General features: G+C 38.3%; 1 protein-coding gene across 1 annotated transcript; it reads right to left on the reverse strand.

Annotated features, from left to right (window-relative positions):
* Positions 1 to 7,587: 7,587 nt before the first annotated feature.
* On the reverse strand, positions 7,588 to 16,937 carry LOC113950827 (intestinal mucin-like protein; the record flags this gene model as incomplete). Its single annotated transcript, XM_027651089.1, has 15 exons — positions 7,588 to 8,072; positions 9,475 to 9,604; positions 9,896 to 9,935; positions 10,614 to 10,742; positions 11,372 to 11,467; positions 11,919 to 12,041; positions 12,653 to 12,693; positions 13,298 to 13,402; positions 13,967 to 14,141; positions 14,316 to 14,347; positions 14,505 to 14,605; positions 14,913 to 14,982; positions 15,623 to 15,801; positions 16,427 to 16,631; positions 16,754 to 16,937. Coding segments are annotated over 15 exons (1,806 nt in total), but the record flags the coding sequence as incomplete, so codon positions are not given.
* Between the last annotated feature and the right edge of the window lie 208 nt (positions 16,938 to 17,145).

Here is a 17,145-nt window from a genome sequence, read left to right on the forward strand (position 1 = left end):
CTGAAATGATTTCAGGGCTACTGACAGGGGAAGGATATTTGCATTCGAATGAAGTTTTTATATTCAACCGTGGCAACACTGAAGTTTTCAGAAAAAACACATGGAAGCTTTCAGAAGGAAATTCAGACTGACAGGGAGCTTATAGACTATGTTGATCACTTACCACTGAATCATTGCTATTGCTGGCATGCAAAATAAAACTATTCCCCCTGCAGTGACATACTGGGATTAATAACTCTTCTCTTTATTGGATTCTGAGGCATAAGAGGCCTTCCCTCTTCTGCAGCTGTATTACCAAAAAGAACAATTCTTCTTGGCCCCTTTACCGCCCATTTCATGGATCATTTGCCACTAAAGGGTATGTGATTTTAGTAAATACAATAGGTAAATATTAACTTAGCTTCTTTATCACCACTGACTCACTGAAGATAAACCATCATGAAGCTAATGTAATGCAGCAGTGACTCACATCTCATATTTTTTGCTACAAACTTGGTAAAGAGGCACTCAAATAGGGGGCATCTGGTGAATTAATATCCAGCCACTGTACTGAAGTCTGGCGGTTGAATTTGTATCATATCCTTCTGTCAAAAGGTGATTCAATACATACTGTAAAGCATCAAGGCTATCCTGGATCAGTCCAAACACTTGTGGGGTTCAGCTTGAAAATCCTCAAATATTCCACTTCATTCAGGCAAAGTTGGTACTGCTTCTTAAATGAGTATCCACTATAAAATGGTGTTTTACAAGCACTGCCTAAATAATAACTCTAAAGAAATGATGTATGCTTCATTAACAAGGTAATGTTAGCCAGGAAAACAATTCATTTGGATTTAGTGTCAAGCCTTCTTGTGCAAATAATCCATATGACAAAAAAAGTCTGAAGTGAATTTGGCAAAATATTTTATATAACTGATAGTTATAACAATCATTTGTGCATTCTAAAATGCCAGTAGAATTCAAGAAGAACATGGATTACATTTTTTTATTTTTTATGATATCATAGAATTTTAGGAAATTTACAATAAAGATTTATTTGATCCATCAGATTTGCATCTACCACTCAGTTTGGAACAGCTGTCAGTATGTATAAGGTGATCTGCAGCAAGCAGTGGAAAAGGAGGGAATGAATCTCTGTCAGTAATTATCCATTAAAATATATGAAGAATGCCTTCAGTAATTTAATTTTGATAGGAGATGGTTGAATGTTTTCTTACATTTTGCCTTAGAATGAACATAAAGCTCCTTAACCTCTCATCTTGCCATGGGGCTCCTTGACTTCTCATGAAAAAATCAGGGACATTAGTTATTCCTGTTTGCAAGGAAAGAGTTCAGCTGCTCTTTGCTGGGTTTTTTTAAAAAGATGTAGATCTGTCAAAATCCACGTACAAGGAGTAATGACACGGCTGATTGGTGTTCATGCACACAGGTCTCTTTGACCTATTGGCACTTCCTCACGTAAGAAAGACTCCCTGCATAGAAAGCCATCTCATCAGGAGGTTGGGCCCTTGAGATTTTCTACTTGAGAGATTTTTCTTTAAGCAACCTTCCTGGTGAAAAGCAGAACAAAGGGAACCCAGGGCCCCTTGTGGGGAAGGATGCAAACTTTCTGCTATAATAATTAGAGCTTTATGGGGTTTAGGCTAGAGCAGATTCCACCTCTTTTCTAAAAAGCAATTTCTTATTTCACAAGTGCCAAGATAATTCAGAAGAAGCCACTGCATACTTAATACAGAGGTCTCTATAACCCTGAAATTACATGAAATTACACAGCAAGTAACCATGCTCACTATGACTGGTTACTGCAAGCCAAAAGAAAGGCTGAGAGATGGGGCAGAGAACAAGTTGACGTGGGAAGCTAAGCAACCTTGGCCTGTTTTTTTCCTAAACTGGACTTACACTATGTCCCTGTTAAGGACCTGATCTAAAACTCTGTCAGAGCATTCCTACTGGACTCACAAGATTGTGATCCTTCCAGCATAACCTGTAATATTTTGCAGTAGGCAGCTAACTTTTCTATGTCATCCAAGTTTCAGAGCTGGCCCTGCCTTGAGCGCTGTAGCCACCAAAACCGAAGCTGAATACCAATTTTAATTTAAATCCGAACACCTACCCAGAAAGAGGAAAACCAAGGGAAATGGGGACACAGTCTTTCATTAGGCCTCTGCTTAGCATGTTGGGAAGGCAGAAATAGGCCACCCAGGGACTAGTTGCCCTTAGTGTGCTATGTTTTGCTCAGACTCCCTTAAGGAGAAGAATGACCATACATCTCCCATAGATCCTGCAAACAAAGGGCAAGAAGTGCTCAGCTACACTAGTCCAAAGGGACAGGCTATTGAAATTTAACTGCTGTGTCAGGTCACAGGCACTGTGTAAAGCCACATTCCTTGATCACCGTTCCTGTTGCCTTTTGTTACTGCTTAAAAGAAAGCTGCATGAACCACAGGTGCTCCTCCTCAACCCCAACTCTGCCATACTATAACTCTACTTGATTTTTGTCAAATAGGGTAGTTGTATGTATGTTGTTTCGCTTAGTATCTGAGGTTTCTTCTCCAACTTGCTCCCCACATACATGATAATCTTTAGTGATTTGAAAACCTGTTATGCTTCTGTTATCATTATGCTAGACTTATGCCTTGGTATAGTCAGGAAGAAGCTGCTTCTGGGTGTGGAGATTAGCATTTGTGTGACTAACTGAATTAGGGTCTCATGACTAGTTTTTCTGTTTAACCTTCAAGGCAAATGACAAGGTTTTCACCATTCAAATATTTCATATAATGTGACCAGGAACAAACTTCCAGAATGATCTTTTCAAGCTACTCTTTGTAAGAGTAATTGTGTATCATTGGAAGATCCATGATTTCCTGGAACTGGGCAAGCTCAGCGGCATTGGAAGAAACCACTTCTCTGTCAAATGTGGAGAGGAGGCTAGCCAAAAGAGTAGCAAAAGGCAACATGAAGTGTTTTCTGTCTTTAAACCACTCTGCAGAAGAAAGATATTCTGATATGGAAGCTGTTGCACTGAATATCAAAAATATATTGTGAGTTCTGAGTTCTACTCTTTGGTAGTTTTCTCAAAGTCTTGGGATAATAATAACATTACAGTGGTGTTTTTCACTATTCTAGAGACAAGTTTGTGAAAGGAATTCAAGCATTTCACATATGAATTCTGAAAAACTGGAACACTTAAGGAAATTCATTTTGAACATAACAGATTTTAAATGGGTGATGCTGAAAAAGAATTTACAGGATTAGTCATGGGAATATGGCTTATGTAGCCTGGTTGGACCTGATTGAACTAGGAGGTTGCCAGTTAAGAACACAGTTTGTGGTATCCTGAAAAGATTGAATTAATTTAGGAAATTTGGCCCTGGAAGAGGGCTGCTTTACTTGAAGAACTTGTTCTGCCTTAAAATATCCCCTGCTCCTCAAAGCTTATGCTGGGAGATGAAATTTCAGAAATTGTGTACCAATGTTACCATTATTTAAATGTATTTCTGTTTTTGTTAGACCTAAAATTCATAAGAATTTTCTTTCCTATGATCTCATAGTTTGTAAGTCTATTTCTGTCTTTTTTTCCCCAGTATCTGAGTTTGCTTTTCTAGACAAATGCAAACATTGTACAACAAGAACAGTAACTGCATGATTATTTACTTAGGGTTTTGCCTTTGCTGAAGTCCTTTCATTGGGGCTTATGTGCGGAGTTGTATGTGCTTAGTTCAGTGAAGTGTGGTTTAGCAAAGTACAGTCAAACAGCAAACATACTGAAAATTTTATCTTACCTTTCCTCTCCTGCAGCACAAAATAATAAGATTATATTATATAGTTATATCAGTAAGCAATGTAGTTCTTAGATCAGAAACCTCTACCTTGTATTATTTTGGGGAGGGTTCTTTTTGGTTTGCATGTGGCTTTTTCCCCTGCTTCTGAATTCCATCTGCCTTACCTCAGATAACAGCAGTGATTTTCCATATTGCTAACAAGAACTTTCCTTTCTGTCCCTGGTGTTCTCAAAACACTTGTCCAGTAATGGTTCATAAAACAACCGTGCTCACTTTATCAGGCAATCTTCTGAGAACTCCTTTTTAAGTCCAGATGAAAATTCTCACTGTACCGCTGTAGATTCATGTGAAAAACATCTAGTTTCTGGTGTATCTCCAGGTGACTACAAAGAAATTGTCTGAGATTCAAACTGTCCTGCAGAAGAAGACTAAAACCCTTGTGTTTCACAGATAAGGTGCATTCCACAATTGCCTTGCTTCCAGGGAAGCATGCAACCTACTGTGAGGCTCAGGGTGTGTCTAAGGGAATACTTGTGTGTATTTCCCACCCCCACCTCCTGGTGGCCCACAATGCAATAGGACAAGGATCTCTTTTGTCAGAGTGGGCAAGTGTGTTGTGAGCTGCATTGGAGGCCCTCAGCTGCAGTGCTCTTTACTCATGTGGCAACAGCACCCTCCCTGAGCTGCAGCCAACTCACTCAGGTTTGCTCCAGCATTTGGTAGTGGTCTCCCACAACTAACTCTGTGCTGTGGGGAGCTCCCTGTAAGACTGCAGCTGCCTGGAAAAGATCTTGAGTTTCCAGCTGCCTTGGTGAAGCCTGCCACTGAGGCAAGAACTCAAAGTCACAACCAGGACAACCACGGCAATAAGTATGCTACATGTAAATTCCAGCTCCAACCTGTAATGGGGAATTTCAGCTCGCCCATATCTGCCCTTCCTTCCCCTCAAGAAAGCAACAATAAGGTTGTGATTTGTCTTGTTTTGTTTTCCAGAATGTCAAAGCAATTTCAAGTACTTCTTTGAGGGCCTCGAGGACATGTTCGAACCTCATATTTAGAGGAACTCTCCTTATCTTGTGCTTAGGGACAACAAGACAAAGTGAGGCCAAACTAAGCAGCTTTTGGAGAGTAACAACTGGGACCTTGTTTTTTGTGCCTTTAAAGGCTGTGTGGGTGGAAGTCTTGCTTGCATCCCAAGAAGCCTTCCTCATTTTTCAAGGCAAAACTAAAACTGCTAAGTAGCAGGAGATGAAGGAAAATAAACAAACGAAAAAGAAACCCTTTGCCAGCAATGAAAGTGGGAGGCTGGACAGAAAGCCTAAGAGGATACGAACACAGGACTCAGGCATGGAGACACGACATGGAGCTCTTGCTACTTCTCCCTTTTAGGTATACTCCAGAAGAGAAGGAAATTCTTGGAGAATGGCATCATTTTTTGAGGACAGAGAGAGTCGAGCCCATTCCCTTCCAGCACTAATGCTTTTTATGATGCTGCCAGGGTCCCTTGCCTGGAAGACCATGAGATCAGAAGGTCCCATGATCTCCTCTGAGTCCCTAAAGGGGCAGAGGGCAATGAGAGAGATTTCTTCAGTTTGTCCCCTGGGTTTTTCAGAAGAATCTCTGTTTATGACCTGCAGACCCAACAGCTCTTGTTTAAGAAACAAAATGCTTCATGGGATCAAATAGTACAGGTCTCCATTTACTTTCAAGAAGGTCATGGAGGGGAGCAAAAGTGCTGCTCACTGTTACTCTTTGTAGGAATACACAGTTAAGGTTTCTTTCCTTCTATTCTCTCCCAAAGACTCTTTGTGGATTTCTCCACTGGAAAAAGTTTCATCTGTTCAATTTTGTCATCCAGTTCCACTGGAAATGCAGGCACAAACTGAACCACACAGTTCTAAGGTGACAAAGAGTGCAGAAAGGGGTGGAGGTTTGACATGTACAGTTTGACCCAGAACTCCCAAGCACTTGTAAGAATTTTCTGACAGCATCCGCTTGGAAACCTGATTATGGGCAGCACAGACCCAGCACCAAAACTGGAAGGACTGCAATATAGAGCACTGTGACACCACCTGGTGCATGCATGTAAATGCCTTTCAGAATAATTTTTTTCAGTGCTTACTAAGAGCATACAAGTGTCTGTGGGGAAACAGGAGCATTCCTTCTTCTCAGAGATAAAACCCTCTACTTCAGGAAATAAGAAACCTCCTTTCCAGGTAGCTTGCTTTTTTGGTCCGAAGTAATTTTACATTCTTAGCCATAGACTGCCCTGCAGTGGTGAAGTCAAAATCTGCAGCCCTACTGACTTACACAGAATCTTTAAACTTCCTTATTAAGAAGTAGTTCACTCATCACTAGAAGGGCCAGAAAGAGCCCATGTAAACAGAACAAACAAAAAATGAATGCAGCAAGGAAGATTTTAGATTTCAGTGTAAATATAGTGTGCAGCAAAATGCCACTACTGGCTAGTAATAGTTTATCTTTTTTTCATAGGAAACAAGGCAGATTTGATCACGCCTTGTATCTATTTGTGTCTGGAAGTTGTTTTCTGACTTCAGCCAAATTTAACTGCAAAAATGAAAAACTCAAAGACAGCTAAATCTCAACAGATTTTGAGAAAAGCAGTTTTTGCAAAAGACTAGATGAAAAGTATGGCTGTTGTATCAGCAAAGAAATTGTTAGACAACAAAGAATCCACAGAGGAGAGTGACTTTGTAGGTGTCCCAGGAGGTAAATATCAGTCACATCTCACAATGAACATAAAAATCCTTAGAAACCCATAGTGAAGCAGAAACCAGGCTTCATTAGTTGCTTTGTAAACTGACGAAACTTCCTTAGATCAGCTACCTCTCCAACTCCACATAAATTAGCTCTCTAATCATAGTATTGGAAAGCTTAAAAACATCTAGAGTTTCATTTTCTGCGTGTTCCTACCAGTGTCTGCATCCTAAACTGCAGCACATTTGCTAGGCTAGTAGCAGCACAAAATAGTGCCACCGATCCTTTAGGTAGCAAAGATGCTACTATTGAGGTTGGCTATTGCTCAGACTCTCAGAAGGGTAAAACACAATTACGTGTTCATTAACAGAGACAAAATAATACCAAAAGCCTTTTTTTTTCACATACAACAGCGGTTGTTTGCCCTCATTGTGCTTCAGATGATTCAAGAGATGAACATCTTCCGGCTAATCTGCTTCAGCTCCCCTTATGGCAAGATCAGATAAACAGGCACTTTTGAATCAGCTAACCTGGTTTGGATGTGTTCTTTGTCGTGAAACAAATGAATGTCAAAAATGGCTATTGCTCTCCATTTGCTGTAGAGGAAGCCTAGGATTACAAGCTTAGAGATGGACATCTGTTTTGCAAAGGTTGGAATTTGGAGAGCTCTTACTATAGTAGTAACTATACATCTTGAAAGCACTGTGAATGAACATATGTAAACATAGCTGAGGGACTATTTTTTTAGTGACAATATATAACTGTGATGACCTGAGACAGTTCCAACATACACAGCCCTCCTAAAATAAGATCTGGTGCTAAACTAGAAGTTTCTCCAAGTAATCTGAATCACTTCATGACAATTATTCATCTTTGGCTTTGTTCTGGCAGACAGAATTAACTTCTCTCCCACCTTAAACATTGAAATTTCAGTTTTTAGGGAGCCAGAAATAGACCCCCCCAAAAAATTTAGGATATATATCACTCAACCTCCATTAACTTGAAAAAGAACTTTTCTTCTCTTTTAAAACTCAGACTAATGAAAACAGTACGTAAATAACTACAGAAGCCATGTGTTTTTGAAATGTGCTTTTAATCGTTCAGAGAAAATAAGCAGATTGCAAAAGGATCCAAAAGGCTGTGCACTTGGAAGAATACAAATTTGTGTTCTTATTTTGTCACAAATAAATAGAGCACTGTTCAAATTAATCAGAGAACAAATAGGATACATTTACTGGGAAAAGCAATGTTCAAAAGTAGTCAAGAAAGCTAAGAATGGTACACACGCCTTTCAGTCAAATGCTGCTAGTTTTTTCCTGTCTTCATTTTGATGTTAGGCTGATGGCCCTCTTGGTAGGTTCAGAGATCTTGCCTTGTCATTTTCTTGTCTGCAACTCACTGGATTGTGGGATCTGGCATTGAGTGTCTTGACAGCTGCAGCTTTCCACATAGATGTACTTATGTGACATTGAGTGCCCACCAGGACACTTCAGTACCACATACTTCTCAGTAGTCTTTGATTCTCTGCAGCAGGAACAGCTGTGATCCATAGAATTGGCCTCAGCAGAGTATCTAATAAAATAGAAAATGGCAACGTTACTCAGTGCCAGAAGCCAACATACAGAAGGAAAGGGTGAAATCACATACAGAACTCCTGTGAGAAGCCGCAGTTGTGGCTAATGGAAGCGCTAAGCTCATCTAACAGAACAGTGATTATAATAATATGCTTTTAAAGTTCATTGCACTTGCTGAGATTTCTTTTTTTTGGTAAAACCATTCATATCAAAGTCCTATAAAGAACCCTCAGTGAGTACAAGATCATCAGCTTCCTTAGATCCCTCTCATAATCCTAGCACTGATGGATGTTAAATACACCAGATCAACAGTTTAGGGGGAGAAAAAGCCTTGACCTGAATATGAAAACTGCATAGACAAAGGGCTACAACGCCATATAGAATGGCATCACATCAATCAATTGTCTACAAAAGCTATAATTGCATCATGGGAATAAAATGCATATCCCAGTCAGGGCGGTATTAACAGGAAAGGGAAGCAGCAGCTCTTTCTGTTTCTATCTCAAAGTATTTTTTGCAGTCTTGTGTTCATCAGCTTCCCAAGTACCATTCCTAACCTGAAGAATATGTCTATATCAGGCTATGAACTGCATCAAGATTCACCTTTTTTTTTTGTATTTGTGTGCAGAAGCAACCACAGAAAGACCCTAGGATCATAAGGTATTTCAAAATACTAATAAACTCCCCAGCCAATCATAGTTTCATGTGATACTAAAAATCAGTTTTCTCCCATGTAAGGTACCCAGTGGCATACTCAGTGATAGGCAGCAAGTGACAGTTTCTTTGGGGAGTTAGAATTGTGTTTTTCCAGTGCTCACTACCAGGTGTCCTACTAGCCACTCCCTTATAGCCACTTTTTTGTATATTCTCTCATTTCAGAGAAAAATGTACAGTCAAAATACTCTACTAATACCATCCCTAAAGCATTAGTTTTCTAATTTATTTACTGTATAAAAACTGTAGGTTTGAATCTTCCTTTAAAAGATGTATGTGTATTTCATTTTAGATGTTAACTATTGAGAAGTAGCTTTTGAGCTTAAGAGTATCAAGTCTGGCTGCTCCCTGGGCTCATTCCTAGTACAGGAAATTATCCACGTTCTTTTGTGATGATTTCTAGCAGAGGTGGTCTGACACAAATGACAGACAAGGCAGTTGTTACTGGATGAATAGACCTTATCATATCTGTTTGAATCCCAAGGAAATTTAATACATTCTTCTGCTTTGCATTAAGACAAATCAACTGTTCAGTCACAGATTTCATGATTTTGTGTCTATGATTTGGGGAGCAGATAGTCCCAAGTCTTCTACCATTCTGCAGTCTGCCTATTTATTGTTCCTTTTATATAAACAAGCTCAGTGCCAGCAGAATTTCAATCTCATTGTCTGATAAGTTTACTTACAGCGAGACAGTTCCACATGTTCCTTCACACTCAGTCATGACAACTCTGTCCACGGAACGGCAGCCATTATAGACAATAAAGTCTTCTCTTTCACGGACAGAGCATGGTGTACTGCTATCCAGAGGTGCACCTATAGGGAAAGATCAGAAAATACGCACAGTGAAATACCTCCAGAAATTCCTTGCAGTTCAGCATTCCCTCAGCTTCACTAGTGCACTCAAAGAACTGTCTTAAGTGGTTTTTCTGCTTCAGCTTAAACTTTTCCAGAGAGATTGGACAGTGAATGCTTGGAATAACAAACATAAATATAAAAATATCTATTTAAATAGAAATATATCAGCCTCTATTGCTGGAAAATGGTTCAATTAAAGAAGACAATTCTTTCTCTGTATTGTTGATTCAGGTACACTGGGATACTTACAGGTTTTGCAACAACCATTAGGTAAGAATGAAATAGTTCCCTAAAAGAACAAAGAAACAGAAAAAAATTATATTGTTTTATTTCTCAGTATTGAAAGAGGCTTTTATGCCAATAACTAAAGAGAGCAATTCGTCAATCAATGGCTGGAAACAACCAGTGAACACTGCAGCATCGATCTGAATAAGTAAAGAAAATGGTCTCTTCCAGACTTGAAATCTATCAATTTAAAAAGGATTGTGAAAATAAAAATAACTCTTTGAAAGAAGTCTACAGTTAACATAATGTCATTTTTAGTCAGAAACTATTCCAATAAATGCTTTCTTTAAGTTTTCTGTATTTGAATGAGGAGTATGCACAGTGTTACTGGCAGCCTATTGACTGAACAACTTCTGTTTCTGTAACATTCAAGAAAACATGGTTCCTGTTGAGACAGGACCCCAAACAAAGCAATCAGCAAAGACTTAGCATCTCAGTGCTGACCAATATTTTGGCTACTGAGAGACAGTTACCAGTTATAAGCCTCAAATTCTCACCCAGATATTTTATACACTGTATAGGGCTGTGCATGGATGCATTAGAAACTTTTGCCCTTGTGACTGAGAAACTATGGTGAAGGGTCATCAGAGCTTAATTTTACTTTTGTTCTTAGTCAGATGGCTGAACTAAACTGAAGTAATCTATATATGGAGTAGAGGGTAAATTTTCCATTTTTACTTACAGGTTTGCAGCTGTCCTCATTAAATGCTGGACAGGTAATCTCAGATGTGGAAGAGATAAGCTGGTTGTGGATCTCTACACAGCTATAAATGGTGCAGTTGTTGTTAGGATCATTTTTAAACTCTCCAGGCTGCAAGCAAAATGCAAAATGTAATAAGAAAAGCTGAAGGGAGCTCAGACAAATTTTCTTGTCCTCTGACAATAACTTTCCTCTTGTTTCCCAGTAAATTATTTTTAAGAGCCATTTCAGAGACAGATTGTTACATGTACTGCAATGTGCCATACATGGAAAGAATCTTCAGTTTTACATGGGATTTTCCTTGAGAAAGAAAAATGCCTCTAAACTATGTAGAGTACCTTAACAAAATCATCCACACACAGCTAGACCATTATATGCTAATTAAGAACAACCCTAAACTTCCACCCTACAGGGGCAATGCAATTGTTCCATATGCAGGCTTTACAAGTGTTCATACAGAAATCAAACAGCATAGATAAGCCCAAGCTTCCAGACAACTGAAAGAAAATCCCTTCCAATGGTATTGGATTTGTCATTCCAAGAAGAGCCTTCCAGAAAATTTGATTTCATGAGACCTACCTTCAGGTCAAAATATTGTAGATAGGTTTTGCTTTAGATGAGTCTTTGATCTTTCAGGTGCAAACTTACACTAAGCCTTGTCTCTGGCAAGGAGATGTTCCCCTTCTGAAACAGGGAACTTTACATATTTGGTAGAGACACAGAACATAGAGCATACTTACACTCAAGATGAGTTCATCATTGTTTGCATGTATAATACACTTGGTCTGCACACATTTTCCACAACATTCACCTTTCACTGGTTGAAGTTCATATCCCTAGATATTAAAATTAATTAAAAACAATAGCACTATAATAGATGAATTTTTGAGAAATAAATGAAAACATACCAATCCATTGATTGATTATACTTTGAAGTGCACTCTAGATTTGTGACTTTCTGTGTTCCAACCCAATAGAAGACAAATAATAAAAGCAGGTTATAGATGGAATAAATTAAAGCACTGCAATGCAATAAATATGCCTAATAATTGAATATCCCTCCATTAAGTGCTCTACAGAAATTTCCCAGCTAATCTGGCCAATATGAACTGAATACTGTCAGTTATGGAGTCAAGCTGCATGCAGCAGATTGCTCGAAGGACAGTTGGCATCCACACCGGAGTTGGTCTCTGAATTTCAGCTCCCTGTTCTTTGCTTAATACCACTCATTGATCAAAGTGATTTTCACATAAATGGGTATTTTGGGTTTTTTTGTTTGTCACTTACCGGTGAACAGTACGTATTGCATGGAACAGGTTCACATGAGATGATATTCAGTTGAGTGCTGACGTTAACTTCATTTGTGCAGAAACAATTCTGACACTTATCAACAAAGACTGAGGAGTTAGGCTAAAAATTTTAAGAAAAAAAATCATATGTTAATGGTATATGACATGTTTGACAGACATTTATTAATTTCAAAAAATCTGTAAATCAAGCAATGAAAAAGGAAAAAATCTTAAAGACAACTGGATAGCTATCTGGCTAGCCATTTATAAAGACAACATTTTAAACACTGAATATAATTTAATGTGTGTCTTTATTGAAGTCCTACATAGCAATGATAAACTCTGATATTAGAAGGACAGGCACAATTACTAGGTCCAGTAGAATTTATTAGAAATTTAGGTTTGTTTAGAATAGCACTTATTCACATATCTTTTAATTTTTGAAAGCAGAGTCTTAAAACTGCAATGATGTACTGACAATAAATGGGGACTGACTTTTTTAAATGCAAGCACATTTAACCCAAATCTCTCTCCTGATACTGACACATAAGCAACTCTTCCATTTCTTTCATACACAACAAGCTTTTCAGGAGAGATTTAGGCTTTGTGAAATTGATGACCTCCCGACAGAAAGTGGAAAATTTCTAAAATATTGATTGTACTGGATAAACCTCTTCACAGTATTTGTGATCAAGTATACTAACTGGTCTTTTAGGCATTTTTAGAACTTACCAAGAACTCAGCACTCTCGTGAACACAGACCCCCTTGGGAACTGTTAATAAGCAAGAAGTTAGATGTTAACGTAGGAAAAAAGAATAAAAAATGTCTTCGCACCACTCTAGTCAAACTCATTTCTTCCACAATGAATTCAAATTCATTGGTTATTCCTCCATTCTGGTAGCAGACACGACATATATAAAGTATAAGAACTAATACTGCATGTGCAAAAAGGGAAGATTTGTCCTAATACATGCAGTCCAGTTCATAGCCAAGAATGTCCAGTTAATAGGTACCAAGTACTTCCTTCTTTCAATTACCAAGAACAAAGTAGTCTTTGTAAAGCTGTCTTCTACTGGGGATGCTTATAGGGACTTTTTGCTAGATTAAGCTGAGACCACAGTCACAGTTAATTCTGTAGCTGATCTTACATGTATTTACAATCAGGAGAATTGAACTTGAGTCACCTGAGGTGTTTCTGATTTCCTAGTTGTCATAACTATAGCAGTAGTAACCAATGTTAATAGTAACCAGTTTCTAGAATCTGACTGTGTTGAATATCTCCTGCAATAGGCTATTGCATACATTCTTACTAAGTGTAATGATAAATTCTGTAATATATAATGCTAATCATTGTAATATATTTCCAAGGAACTTACCACATTGGTATACAGGACAGCACTGACCACTGGGAATATAAGAATGAATTTCAAATCCCAGTGTGCACTTGGGAGCTTTAGCTGTGCAGAGGCTTGTGTTGCATTCTGAGGAAAAAAAAAAAAAGAATAAGCCAAAAAGTACACTAAATCACAACTACTAGAAATAAGCACCTATCAAAGCATTTAGGATGAACTTTCCATAGGAAACAGACCAGATTCTCTTTAGATAAACAAATTGCAGAAAGGGAACATATTTTTCCTAGTAAATCTAGGCACTGGTTTGGGGGTACTGCATTAGTTTATGAAACTTTTTCTACTAGGTAATTATCCTGTATTAATAAAGTATCCCAATTCTATGCAGAGAAGTAATGAACAGCTTTTACTCTCTCCAGTATTATAGGCAACTGCTACAAAAAGAAAATCCACAGAGAATTCTTGCTTGAATAAAACTCAAGAACTAGAAATTGAGTTGTATTGAGTCTCATAACTGTAGATTCAGTTATCCTGAATCATTTCACTATTAAAATGCATTTTAATTGCTGATTTTAAAAGGCATGAGGAAAAATACCGTTTTGGGACTAACTGCTGCAGGTCTCTGGTGCTAAAGTAGTTCAGTCTCTTTCTGTTTCTAAGCAGTACAGAAAAACTAGAAACATAGTATAAACTCACTGCAGGTGACAAGAGGGCAGCAGGAGTCTTCAGGATTGACTTCAGTGACCTGATAGAAGCCTTCTCCATTACAAGTGACATGTTGTTCAGGACATTGATGAGGCTGGCATACAATGCCATATTCCCCTTCCAGGCAAACACAGTCCTGACAGTCTACTATAAACTTTTCCCCAAACTGTCATTAAAGAAAATAAAATTAGTGATTGCACAGTTACCAATTAAAAAGATCAGAAGTAAAATCAGGAATAAAAAGTTGGGAAACCACAAAACAAGCCTGCACCAGTGGAGACCGCTCTCTTCTCCCAACCCCCAACTTCTACTTTTAATCCAAAAGCATATGGCATCGTACCTCTCTTGGGATCATATCCACTCCAACACAGCCTGTGAAAATATCAAAATAAATCTCCATTACCAGTTACATACCAGTAGGCATCTCTACTATATGTTGACTGCATACAGTCAGACCTGTGTTGCATACATAAGAAGGAAACAACAAAGAGGAAGCAAATATGCATCCAAGTGAAGTGGTAAAACTCACCACAGGTTTTCACGCAGACATCCACGCCAGAGTCATACAGCATTGTTCCATTGGGACAGAAACAGCCTTCCACTTGTTTAGTTGAAGTTTCATTTTGGTGGCTATGAAACAAAATGTTCAGAGGAACACCATTACTGTCATAGGCACATAGAGGAGGATTATGCCAAATAACCTTTCACTGAAGATAAAGTGCCAAATGATCTGCAGATTTGTGATTAGGGATTATCAGTGTTTGTGTTTGGTCTAGCTGAACAACATAAACAGTAGAGGCACCCAGACATAGGATCAACAGAACAGTGGTAACAAATTTGTCAGTTTAAGATATGAAAGGAGGTTGATTTTCCTCATTCACCTGTGCATTAGATATGAGTGAACAGTTGTAGAAGGTATAACTAACTAATTATTTACCTTGATTTGCAGGTTGGTTCTTTAATAGGACCACATGCTCTGAACTCTTTTCCTGAGGGGCATTCATGAGCTGGAATGGAAGAATAAAAAGGAGGAAGAGCTCAGTAACTGTCATATAAAAGCCTCATGACCTTATGTCAAGAACTTAAACAGTGTTTACTCATTTTCCTATGTATCTGTGACAACCCTGAGAAGAAAGGATAAAAAATCTCAGATATCAGACTCATCTCTCCAAATAAAATTATTTTATGCAATTTAGCCATAGAGATAGGGAACCATCTTTACATTAATGTGATAAAGCCAAGAATCTACATCTCGATTACAATTCTTTTTCATCATTTCAGTCTCTTCTGCACAAATTCTCAGAAGGGAGTGTATTCTTACTCTTTGTCGTCCTCTTACTACAGCTGAAAAGTAATGCATATATCACTAAATAGAGTGATCTGCTGATGCTTACAAAACACAAAACTTTCTGTGTACATAAAAGGTATGTACTGATACAGATGTTTCTGGCACAGTCAATAGTTGTTTATTTTTGCAGGTTCATTTAAATTTCCATTGTTAAAAATGTTAACTGCAAAATTACTTAAGGAAAGCAGCTGGTGTGATTTATTGCTGTCTTCATTGCTCGGAAAGCAGTATGACATTACTATTGAAATGTTTCCATACAAGCTTCCTTAATAATTCAAGATAAACGGCCAAATACTTACAGCATACACCATTGGTGTGACTTCTCCAGTCAAGGCATACACCTTGATCAGCACAGGTGGCAGCATAGATCTGCAGACTTGAGCATTCCAGGTCTAGGTTGGGAAGTACACAACTATCAAAAATGCAGGCTGCATAGTACTTTTCAGGTCGCACAAACTCATGGCATGGCTTGAACACACTAGAAACAGAAATATTTATCATTATTAGTTATTGAATGATCCATAAATTTTTCAATGTGCTTAACCTGGTATGATGTGGCAACAGAAGATGTGGACATGGACTATGGATGAGAGATTTTTACTGAGAGCACTTATCCAGATTGTAACCTTTCAACATATCTTAAAGTATTTTCCACTCACCTACAAAGCACTCAGACACAAGTATTTTCAGGCCAGGAGCTACATGAATATTACTGAGTGCAACCAGGTGCTCCCTCTTTAAAGACATTTTGTCTGGGTTTGGGTTTGGGGTTTTTTTAATTCTGACACGGTGTTTTCAAAATTAAGATCTATGTTTTCAGTTGGACTCTGTTTTCTGCTAAGTGAATGTGGGAAAAGGCATAGGAAAGAGGAGGGCAAAGACTGTAGAAGCACATGAGAACATCAATGAAGGTTAACATAGCAGTCAGCGAGTTGAAAGAAACTGTCAGCAAAGAATAACAACCAGAAAAAGTAAAAGGAGTGGAAGCAACCCACAAAGCTACAAGAAATAAAAGATAGAAACACTTTTCATTGAAAAATTAATCCTAAAATTGCCAATTCAATTGAAGATACCAGGCTTGTAAACCCAAGAGGAATGTCTACCTTCCCAAAAGAAGCTCGCAGATGGAAGATTCTTTGCAAGGCTGTGCTGGGGTTGTGCTAGGTGAACTTGTAGGATTTAGGCCTGGAGAGCACTGTGGTTTGGAGGGGTCAACAACCTGCCAGTGATCTGCCATGGTTTCACAGTTTTCTGCAATGTTTCCATTCGGCAACATGCAGTCATCTGCGGTGTTGTTATTGCAAGTACCTAAGATGGGTAAGGGGAGAAAGAATTCACTCACAGATTTGTTATCAAATTCTATTCATCTTTGTAGCAGGGCTGTCATTGTGGTTTTCTGAGAGTACAAATATTGCAAGAGCAAGCCTTACCGCACTGTCCCTGAGTGTTGTTGCCAAACAGGCTGTAGGGCATTCTGATAGAAAAGGACAAGCCATTGTAGGTCACATTCATTTTTAGCTCAGGAATTTCCACAACACGATTTATGCCTGACTCATAGATGCTCACGCCAAACTTTTTATAAGGCAAAGCCACTAACTGATTGTTTACTGTCACCTAATAAACAAAGGAAAATAGAAAAGAGGCATATATTTAGTTTGACTTTAGAAAACAATTGACTGTTCATTTGCATTGCAGAGAGAATGTAAAGGTAAATAATATCCTTTTCATTTGTATCAAGTGTCCCTGTGTTTCCTTTTATGTTACTGGAAAGCCAAACTTTTCTTCTCTGAGCCAAAAAAAGCCTATCAACCTCTGTTAAATT

The sequence above is a fragment of the Corapipo altera genome, unplaced genomic scaffold (genome assembly GCF_003945725.1).
Source record: "Corapipo altera isolate COAL_440 unplaced genomic scaffold, ASM394572v1 78, whole genome shotgun sequence".
NCBI classification, from domain to species: domain Eukaryota; kingdom Metazoa; phylum Chordata; class Aves; order Passeriformes; family Pipridae; genus Corapipo; species Corapipo altera.